This window comes from Phaethon lepturus, unplaced genomic scaffold (genome assembly GCF_000687285.1).
Source record: "Phaethon lepturus isolate BGI_N335 unplaced genomic scaffold, ASM68728v1 scaffold21165, whole genome shotgun sequence".
NCBI classification, from domain to species: Eukaryota; Metazoa; Chordata; class Aves; order Phaethontiformes; family Phaethontidae; genus Phaethon; species Phaethon lepturus.
Window position 1 is genome coordinate 1 of NW_010538664.1, and position 11207 is coordinate 11207.

The window sequence follows — 11207 nt, forward strand, 5'->3', positions numbered from 1 at the left end:
TGAGTGAGGGCCCGCCGCCGGGCCGGGGTGCGGGGTAGGGACACGGGACATAACCCAACACGCCCCGGGGAGCGGGGAAAAAGCCTTCCCCGGGCATCACGCGTGGCCGCGTGGGTCAACGCCCGCGGTCACTCCAAAACGTGTGCAAGTTGAGCATCTTTTTGAAAGAGCTTGTTTTCGAGCGAAGCACTTCGGAGCAGGTGAGGGCCCGCGGGTCTCCCGGCGTGCCGCCCGGCAGGGGGCTGGAGCCTTTTGGGTCCCTTCTGGGAAAGGGCTTCAGGAGGGGGACAGCCCTGACCCCCTCAGGACAGGCTGTGGGGAAAAAACCCGAGCCAGTCTGGGTGTTCAGGTGCCCCCGGCTCAGCGAGAAGGGTGTCCCAGGGTTATTGTGCTGCCCTGGATGCTGCGGCACGGTACGGGCCTTCTGCTGGCCAGTATTATACTTTAATTGGCGAAGGCAGCCAGTTTTGGGGGCCCCTTGCCATGAAGAGTCGGGGAGAGGACACGAGTATCAAACGCTTCCCAGCAGCGTATGTTGCGCTCGAGCATGGACACGGGAGCAAAGGGAGGCACTGGTAGAAACTTGCTGCTGAGTTTTGCTTGGTGGTCTGGAGCTATGACAAAAGTACCGTCAGTATTTTTCAAGATACGATCTTTTTCTCGTTATTTCCTTCTTAGTAAATGTACGTGTTTTATTTTTACTTCTCTAGATGTTTCAAGGGGAAATAAGCTTAAGCGGATGCTTCAAAAACGCGAAGGTAGGTAAAGAGACAGCAAAGTGTTTTTTCCCTTGTTTTTCCTTTGAACCAGTCCAAGCTGCCAACGTGTTCTCATCCACCCCCAGCCTGAGGAGGGCAGGCAGAGGAGCAGCGTACAAGCACCCACCTCAAAGCTGGTAGCGCACAGCCGCTCTCGCTACATACCGCACCAAAACCTCCTGCGCGGACGGAGCCTGTGCCCGCGTGTCCGTTTGGGACCTGGTACTGGCAAGGCCGGCGGCTCCGCTTACCACAGCCCCCTCTGCGAAGCAGTGCTCCCGGCCGCAGGCAGCGCACGCCTGCGTTTTGCTCCGCGCAGTGGATAGCACCTACCTTTTCTAGCGCGTCCGTGGCGGACTTGGCATTTATCTGATTTAGTCTGGGAAGCCACAAGCTTTTCCAAGGAATTGTAGTGTGTGGAAATACTGCTGGCTCAGGTGCAGAGGAGAAAATGTGCAAACCAGGCTTGCTCACAATGCCTTGACTTGTTCCCTTTATCCGCTTGGCCCCACGTGTGCTCCCTTCTTGGGAGACTGCTCTTGCCATGGGAGGGACCATGGCCGAGGGCCCAGCGGCAGATGCACCCCGTAGCTCGCTGGTTGAGGGAAGGGGATGGAAACGGAGCTGGCGAGGGACAAGCGGCACTACAGCAGATGGGGGGAAGGCTGAAACACCCCAGAAGTTTTGGTTGCCTCCCCTCAAGCCTGCTCTACGGCCGAGGCAAAGAATTTACACCCCCCGACAGAGGGGACTCCCACTTCCTGCAAGCCCGCCTAACTTCTCACTGGCTTTTTCCTGGCATCTCCCGCCACCTCTTGCCAGGCTGAAAATGTCTGCCCCATCCACGGCTGTTTGCGTTGTGCGTGGGCTCCCTACCTCACCGCTCTGCAGCGCTTGCACGTAGATGGGAGTGACCACTTGCAACAGCCGCCAGCAGCGGTCGGCTTGTTCGTTCGGGTCCCCTGGCGAGGGGGACCGCCCGGGGGGAGGCTCCTCGGGCGGGCAGACAAGGTGGCCTAGACCAGGAAGAACTGCAAAACCTTGAATGGGTGATGGAGGGCGTACGCAGCCCCTTAATCCCAGCCCGCCCCCCTTTCCGAGTTGGGCGGACCCGGTACTGCTTCCCTTGCTGGCAGCGTCCCTGGCGCGAGGCTCATTCCCGTGACGTTGGCTCAGCTGGGCGAACACCCCGCTCGGGCGCACGGCGAGTTACCAGTTTCCAGCTCGTTGCCGCAGGGAGGCAGCTCAGCTGCCGGTTTTACCTCTTGAGTCACTGCGGCCCTTTGCCTCCTCGTGCGAGTCTGCCCAGCTCCTGCTTCAGCGGTTTTCACATCTCCACCTGACTTCCCCTCCTGCCCTAGCCTCTTCCCTCACATCCTCCGAAAATCTCCACCCACACCCGTGTTCCTGGTCTCTCCCTCGTTGCAATGAACCCACTGAAGCCAAGACCTTCCTCCTACTCCTACACGTGCTTCTTGTTTCACGGGAAGACCAGACATCATACCGCGTTTCATCATTTCCGCGCGTGGCGGGGGGCTAGCCGGTCCTCGCATCCGTACCTCTCCGAGGTGCATAAATGCCTCTAGCAGCCGCAGCAAACTGCCTGCCTCTTAGGCGTGGGGCAAGCCAGAGGGCATATGTGGGTCTGGCAGGTCGAGGGCGTTCCCCTGCATCCACCACACCTGATGGGCTTTTATTTTCAGGCATACAGGGCACTCAGTGGTAGTCATTATTTAAAAGCTACTTTTTTACACAACGGGTTCAACAATCTATCTTTTTGTGTATGCCTCCCTTCGCCCTAATAAGCTAGCAGTGTTTCTCCAGCTTCTCCAGGCTTTTTAACTTCGCCTCTCATCTTCTTTCCCGTTCCTGCAGCAGCCAGTCTCCTGTTCTCTCCTCAAAGCACAACACAGTGTGTATACGCTCTTTCACTTCGGGTTTGGTTGTTCACATTCCTTGCTTAGCTGATGCCTTTGACCTCAGAATAGCTTTTAGGAAATCCAAGAGAAGGAAGCTGAGAAATCCTATTACATCGACAATTCCTGGGTTTATTACCGTTACTGCTGCGACACGCATCGCGCCGCCGAGCACAAAGGGGATGGAGAAGCACTTTCTTACTTGCTGCAAGCGGTATGCTTCGGGCTGACTAAAAATTTCCTGGCATGCTTTTTGGGGGTGGTGGTGAATTCATTTCAGCCCCTGTTGCCACGAAGCCCGAGGTGTCGGTGAAAGAAACGGCGGCCAAGGAGTTCCTAAGCAGCCTGAGACGGCAGCGGCGCCAGCTGTGGGACCGAAGCCAGCCCGACGTACAGCAGTGGTACCAGCAGTTCCTGTACCTGGGATTCGATGAGGCGGTGAGTGACAGGCTGTCGGGAGGTGGTAGGGCGTTAGAGCGAGCGGCTGCGAGCGTGGCTGCACAGCCACGGGGGCACCCAGGGAGAAGCTGCCCTGTTTTCTGTTCGCAGACACTGTGATTTCCTTTTTTTAAAGTAGCAAACGCTGCACAGAAATGTAAGCCCTGTATTTATTAGAGATTTCTGCATTACTTTGTTAACAGAGGAAAATGACATTAAGATCTTGCGCAGAGTTCTTGCCTGCTACTGAACTTGAGCTCAATAAATTGCAAGCAGACAAAGTCTGCTTTGAGAAGTAGGCGGCCAGACCCAAAGCAATCAATCGTATTTCAGGAAATTAATTTGGCAGTCTCAACCTAATCAATTTGCTTTTTTAACATGCTGAGAAATCCACACCAAGCTGGCCGTGACTGGCGTTCCTCAATGAAACTGCACCAACATTACGCACCTAATGCACGTGTGTGCCTCCGTGGTCCTTGCGGCTCCTGACCACGGCAAGCACCGGCAGCTGCGCCTCGACGCTAAGTGTGAAAGGAAAACCATTTGATAATGTGCAGCCAACCTCCCTTCAAATAAGAAGGATACTTTTTTTAAAAAAAAAAAAAAAGCAGTTAATTGGTAAAAACACTGGTGTGGAATCAGGAGTTCCCAGATCTGCACAAAGCTCTACTAAATAGATGCTGAAATAGAGCGGAAAATGTGCATTTAGTTGCAGTCCCACATATAGAATAATTTCTACGTTAATAAGAGGTAAAAATAGTTATAGATGTTGAATTCTTGGCTTGTGTCAGCTGCATGAATACGTTTAATGAGATTGCATTGGCACAGGCAAGCTGGAGTACGTTTTGGACCTTCATGCTATGTGGATTGCTTAAGAGATGAATGCACTCATTTTCAAAGCTGGAACAATTAAAAAAGTAAACCTTTGCTTGCGCTGAAAGAATGAAGGACACATTTTTTTGTTGCTCCTGGACGTTATGCAGATAAAAATGACTTTTAAACAAGATGGCTATATCCCTCTCCCTCCTCCCAGTAGGAATAGGAAAAATAGGAAAAACGGTTTTATGCATCAGAAACGGAAGACTGGGGGCAAATACTAAGAGGTAAGAAATGAGGACAAACCATACAGATAAGGTGAATTCTCCTCTGAGTTCCTGTGTGCATTTTAAAAGCTGAAATGAGACCTGTTGTGGGAAACAATGAACCCACTTAGGTTTTCTTGAGTATTAAGACACAGTTTTAACAACGAAATAACTGTTTGTTCCAGCAAAGGACTTGGGCCATACTTACCCGTTGTGTATTTTGCAAAACTATTTTTTCAAATCTCAGCCAAAAATATTTCCAAAGACTCATTCAGAAGGAAAGGCTTTAGCTTGGCAAGTATTTGCACACTGTTGTGAGCAGACTTGAACTGCCTACTGCGTTTCCATAGCTAGAAGGCTGGACTGTACCTTTGTTCTCACCCATGCAAAATGGGAGCGAGAGATCACGGGCGTAGAGCGAAAGCCCCTCGCGCCCACTTTGCAGCCGGGGACAGCGTGACTGAAGGTGTGGGGCAGCAGAGAACCAAGCCTCTGGAGTACGAAACGTTGAAATGTTTTTATAGTCCACCACTGAAAAGGTAATAGGGATATTACAGGTGCTCGGTGCACGTTTCAGTTGCAGGCGCCCTCAGCGTAAGCACTTCACAGTGGGCAGAGGGGATGGGGGTGGGTCCCAGGTGGGGCTGGGCAGGACAATTCCGGCTCTGGGGGCCCTGATAATCCCATCGAGAACATAGGTACGAGTCACAGAACCCCTTAGATCTGAAGATTTCGTTTTGACAAATACGCAAAAGACCTGAATTTCTGAAAGAGACGGAAGGTACCTCTTGCACCACTTCTGTTTCACTCTCTTCGTTGTAAAGTTCCAGGCTTGGAAAGCAAGTATTTTCTTTTTTTGGCAGAAATTTGAAGATGACATCTCCTACTGGACAAGCTTAGGGCGTGCTCGTAACGAATACTATGGTGGATACTACCAACACCACTACGATGAAGATTCACCAATTGGCCCACGAAATCCACACACCTTCAGGCACGGAGCAGGTGTCAACTACGATGATTACTAATGCCATTTATTCTTCCATAGCTGGTGCCTAGAGGTCTGTGTTGGGCGAGGCCGACTCCTCCCTCAGTCAGAATGACACTGCTTTCCTCCTATTCATGTAAAATAGCAAGAGTAAAGGAACTGCCAGACTTCAAAGAAAGCAACATTACTTTTTTTAATTCTCATTACTTAGTAGTACACTATATATAAAGTGTTATAGAAATAAAGCTTTTTTGATAAAATAAACAGGTTGCCATTATTTAGTAGAGTTTGTAACAGCAAGTTTCATTCCAGTTCTATTACTACAGATTCCTTTTTAATGGGCTTTTTCATTTGCTTTCCTACAATCAATTGCAAAATTACATTATATCATCTAGTTTGGCGTATAGAATACACAATACAAGCCAATACATTTCAGATGCTCCTGCTCATTCAGATTTGTGTCAACTAATAAATCCAATTATTCTGGGGGGGAAAGAAAAAAAAAACCATTCCTCTCAATTGAAGTGCTGCCTTGTTGCCTCCTTTGCTGTTTCCGTACCTGCTGTGCACAGCCCTCCAGATTTGTGTGACACAGCTCTTGAGCAGTTCCTGTTGGGACAAGGACACAGATGTTCACAAAAGCTAAGTTCAGCGCAGAGGAGCTCACCTACCTGCAAAGCCTGTGAAAGTGAAGGATTCTCCAGGGAAAGGGCTCAGTGCAGAAACCTGACTTCAGAAGCAATCGCCGAGACGCCGAGCATCTAACCCGAGTGGCCCCTACCCTCCCCAGGCACGATAACCCAAAGGTTATTTTTGATGAATACTCCTCTTTGTGTCCTTTCCACTTAGCTGCAAGCTTTCGGTCTAGCTTGGAACAGGGAATTAAATAACAACACAAGCTATTTAAAATCAAGTTATCATCAGATAGCATCCAACACACTCCCCAGACATAACTTCCCTCCATGAAGTTGCCTCTGTCCCCAATTCAAACTGGCACCTACACACGTTAGGCTGAGCATCAAAATATATCAGAGACTGGCCACTTGTTAATGAAGCATAGAGGATAAAAGGGGGGTTGGCTGGTGGGTTGTGCGTGTTGAGGACTCCGAAATGCAACCAACCTTTCAGCCACAGCAACATCAGCCACATTGCTGCTTCTTTCTTGCTACTGTAGGGAAGGGCCTCACGCAGACCTAAGCCTAGGAGGGAGATTTCAGCTGTCAGGGGCTTCAGGAGGGGCTTGGTGGGGGAAAGCACTGCTGAAGCTTGGCAAGTGTAGAGGACTGGGAAGGGGCAGGTGAGGAAGGCTGTCTGGCTCCATGACTTCTGGAGCTGCAGAATAAGGATAAAGAGAGATGAAGTGTGTACTGCAAACTCCAGCAGAGTCGGAGAAGAAAGACAGCATGGATGCTTCAGCTGCCTGTCACCTAAAGCTTACAAGAAGTTTCCAAAGCATGGATCACGGCAACACCATTGTTTACACTTCACCTCTGTCTCAATTCTGGGTGTATTTCCTCATCTTTCACTTAAAGTCCCCGTTGCGTGACGGGGTGTCCAGGAGAGGCAGCCCAGCACCATCCTGCTCCCTGCAGGAACGCTCTTTGCCGAGGAGCCAAATTGAACAAACATGTTGGTCGCTTCTCCTCTGCACGCAGATATGTGCTAGCCTGATGTGCTCCAAAAACTCAGCTTTCCCCTAGGTTTTGGAGCGCTTGCTCCAAAAAGCAGAATCCTTGCCAATTTAATCAGTTTAAACTGGTGTGTTTCGTCTGTAGAAGACCCAAGCACGGAATAATCATATTCTGAGCCAAGCACATGCTCTTTTGCACAGTTGGAAAACACCTATTCCTAGAAGAACACTTCCATTTTGTATCCCATCAAAAAAGTGCACCAAATTTGGCAACCATGCTGATAATTTCCATCATTTCCCAGAATTTACAACAACTGGGAATTCGGACCTGCTGAATAAGGAAGAAAAAAAGTGCCGTAAATAAATACCATCCCTCCCTAGGCCTTTGTCCATTCCTGCAGGCTGACTCAGTCTAGCAACCTTCTGTGCCTTGCAGCCTCACAACCAACTCTACGATCTCTCTCTTCTAGATTCTCCAAGAGAAAAAAAAAAATCTTTTCCATGATGTCCTATTGCATGCTGAAGTTTCCCAACACGTACTGGGGTCTGGCTGGCGCAGAGTTAACTTTCTTCATAACAACATGTACGCTGCCGTGCTTTAGATTTGTGACTAAACCAGCGCTGAGAGCACACCAGTGTTTTTGCTGTTGCTGAACAGTGCTTGCACAGCATCAAGACCGCCTGTTTCCCATGCTGTCCCCCAGCAGGTAGGTTAGGGGTGGGTGAGAGGTTGGGAGGGGACACAGGTGAGACAGCTGACCCAAACTGACCAATTCCACACCATATAATGACTTGCTCAACACTAAAACCTGGGAAGAAGAGCAAGGGGGTGGGGGCTTTGTCTTCCAGGGTAGCCATCGCTCAGGGCGTCAGTCTTGTTTAGGGGGATGGTGAGCGGCCTTTGCATCACTTGGGTTTTTTTCCTTCTTTCCATCAGTTATTAAACTGCTCATATCTCACCCCTCAAGTTCGCTCACTTCAGCTTTTCTCATTCTCTCCCCAGTCCCGTGAATGGCTGTGAAGGTACTTAGCTGCTGGCTGGGGTCAACCCACCACAAGGCAATAGGTCTGAGGAGAGGGCACCGTCCTTCTTGCAGAGGGATGCACCTGCCGTGACGTGCAGCAATTGCAATGATGCAAAAGTACATGCAGTAAGCTACAAAGAAAGCAAGTATGAGCTGTCACAGGTTTGGGCAAAAGGAGGAAGACGACTGAAAAAAAGAAAGTTCGTCAGATATGCATGGAGTGCATCGAAGTTAACTACATTAACAAAGTTAATTTCCTTTGACTCTTTCTGTCCTAAAACACAGACAAACCCTGTGCACGCCCTCGAAGCCTTTCCATCCTGCTGTTGCAGACAGCACAGAGCACATCACATCGTCATCATCCCCAGCCTTCCCGGCACTGACATCACGTACCCTCTCCACCAAGACAGAAGGGCAGCCATTGTTCACTGTGGCTCCCTACAGAACAGCTTGGCCGTGGTCCAGCACTTCATATTTCAAGACCCGGTGCTGCCACATCCCCCCGTTTGCGGGTGTCCGCCAGGCAACTCCGTTGGTGGGACTGACGGGGCAGTCCTGCCTCCTTTGCTGACAATATCTGCCAGGTAACCCTTCTGTCAAAGCATGGAAGTACTACCATGCCCCAAATGCTCCCTGAAGTCTAGACAGAGATCTTTCTCTCCAAAACCAGGTCTTCAGCAGCACTCTTAAATTTTTTTTTTGGGGGGGGGGGGGGGGGGGGGCGCGGTGCTTCATTCCCTTTAAGTTCCAACTTGTATCACAAACACGTTGGGGTTGGGGGACTAGGCACTTTTATCCCAGGACTGTTTCTCAGGTGGAAAGCGTAGGTTTCCTTGCTCAAAACAGCTTTCTCTGCAGCAGGACGATCAGAGCCCAGATTGCTGTGCTTGGCTTTGAATGGACCTAAGGCCACCCCACAGTTCCCTGTGGCTTCAATGTTTTGGACCTTCCAGCTGTTTCAGCCATGGCATGGACCAAGGCATTCAGAAGATCCCCCTCCTTGCTGAAGAGCATGTCAGAAACTAGGGAAAACACAGCAAGAATGAACCAGCTGTTGCTCGTTCCAGGCTGTAAATGGCAACAAAACAAGGCAGACAAAAACTTGTTACCACGTTTGCTGTTATGGAATAGGCAAGGGAGATGGAAAGGGACTTGGAAAAGGAATGGAGAACCAGAGTCTGTTTTTTGCAAGAAATATGACTTGTTATTTCAGAAAAGCCTTGTTGGTAGGGAATCGCATTCAGGAACCTCCTGCCACAGAAAAGGTGCCTTGCTTTTCTCCAGAGCTATTGCTGCTGTTCCTGGTAGCTCTAGGGAGCCAGAGCCACAAATAAGGTATTCCCTTCTCCTGCCACTTGTGATCCAAGCACAGGGAAATTTTCACAACAGAGCAACTACGATTTGTGGTGGCTACATTCCCACTGCAGGGAGGGGATGTGTGGATGTTAGGGCTAGTTGTGTTGAGTACACGCTTCCCTTGCTATTAACAAAGTATCTTCTTCCTGTGGACAGGTCTTCTCTGATCAGCCTTTAATGACCTTCAAGGACTTCTTCGCCTCAAGTAGCATTAAACTCAATACTAATAAGACTGGGGACTAGCTCAATCCATCACAATCATCAAAGCCCTCTTTCACCCTCTGTAGCCTGGTCTCTAAGGCTAACGAATTCATGCAGTTGTGTTTGTGTCTTCCCCCTCCTCTCCCTTGCCTCTTTCTCTCAACTTTGAAACTCAATTCCAACCTGACCTGACAAAAGTGAAAGTTTTTTTCAAATATATTACATTCCTAAAAATTTATTGAAAAAATAGATGACCAAGAGACATTCATAAATGCCCAGGGGGTGGTGAGCTCACTGGCTTTAAACCTGCCAGAATCTATATAGGTTAAGAGAAGCTGCAAACATCCTAGACACAGGAAGACTGTCAGATCATGATTTCCCCACATAGCAAAAAATCTCACCTAAAGATAGACATGAGGCTTCTCTAGACTATACCTTCATGGAACTACTTAAAATAAATTAGGTCTGCAAGCCCCACTGTAGCTTGTCTGTAGACCAGCAATGTAGTTTACAAAGCTTCTGTGCAGCCTACATGTAGAAATAAAGCAAAAATACACCATGTTTAAAAAAAAAAAAAATCCAGCTGTGGACCTCACGTTGTGATAACTTCCAGCAGCAAGAATGGTCATCCTTGTGTGGTTCAAGGAATCCACAGCAGTGGAGGCCTTGCACACCTCTCCTTCTAGAAGGCTGATCTCACTCACCAGCACAAAGCTGGCCAGTTCACCACAGGCCTCTGCTACATTGTGTACTCCCTACTGAGAGAGGAGGACCTGCATCTAACGCCTGCTGAGCTGCCTCTTTGTGCAGATCACTGTGACGAAATAGGCACCTCAAGTCTGCTCATATCAGGTTTACCTTGCTTGCAGAAATCCCAATTCTCAAAGTACCTGAAGAAAAAAATTATAATCCATTGTGTTCAGGCATGGAAATGAGAACACGCCTCAGCTTCGTTCACTCCCAAGCCCCATATTTCAAAGCTTTCAGTGCTGTATTCCACCACCCTCCATCAAAAGTGGCTCTTCTGGAGAGGCAGCAGCTGTTTCTTACCTGCGATTCCCTGCAAACTTGATGCCTCTTTCTCCTACCGAGATGCATAATCCCAGATGGGAGCAAAGAGCACCAACACGCAAACCCCTCATCTGCCTTCTTGAAGGTTCAGTTCAGACCAAGCTTGAAATGACCCCAGACTTTCAGTCTAAAGCACCAGCAGACTCTGTTTTCACACCCACGATTCATGCCTTTCGAATCAGCTAGTAGGCTGGTCATCGGCTTCAAACACAAAAGGCAACAGCTGCCTCGGCTGCTGTTCCTGGAAGAACGTTTAAAAAGAATACAGGAACTGAACCAGGCATCTCTGAAACAAAAGCTAGAAACAGTAGAAGGAAAGTAGCAAATCAATACAGTCTGTCACCTGGGCCCAGTGCGAGGCACGCCACACACTCACAGATGGGTTGTAGTGGTACCAGCCATTCGCCCTCGCTCCAATTTGGTTCATTTATGAAGGAGGTCAGGCTGTGAAGTAACCTAAAAAGCTTTTAAATTCATAGTATCCAAACATTCAAACTTCCTGAGGGAATTTTTTTTTTTTTGAAAATGCACATTTTGTGCTAGTCTCCATATGCATGCTTTTGTTCCACTACAGTTTATGTATTTTGCACTGAAGTCACTGGATTAAATGAAAAACAGACCTGGAAGTAGCCAGCTGGCACCCACAGTTCCCATTTATTCTCAATGGCTGCTCTAAGTGCTGGACTAGGGTTGCACCCTTGTGCACCACCTCTCCATAGATACTTTGGCATCCAATGTCACAGTT

The 11207-nt window shown here is 49.1% G+C and overlaps 1 protein-coding gene across 1 annotated transcript; it reads left to right on the top strand.

Annotated features, from left to right (window-relative positions):
• Positions 1-710: 710 nt before the first annotated feature.
• Positions 711-5219, top strand: LOC104615566 (chromosome unknown open reading frame, human C2orf40; the record flags this gene model as incomplete). Its single annotated transcript, XM_010286904.1, has 3 exons — positions 711-758; positions 2955-3112; positions 5058-5219. Coding segments are annotated over 3 exons (368 nt in total), but the record flags the coding sequence as incomplete, so codon positions are not given.
• Between the last annotated feature and the right edge of the window lie 5988 nt (positions 5220-11207).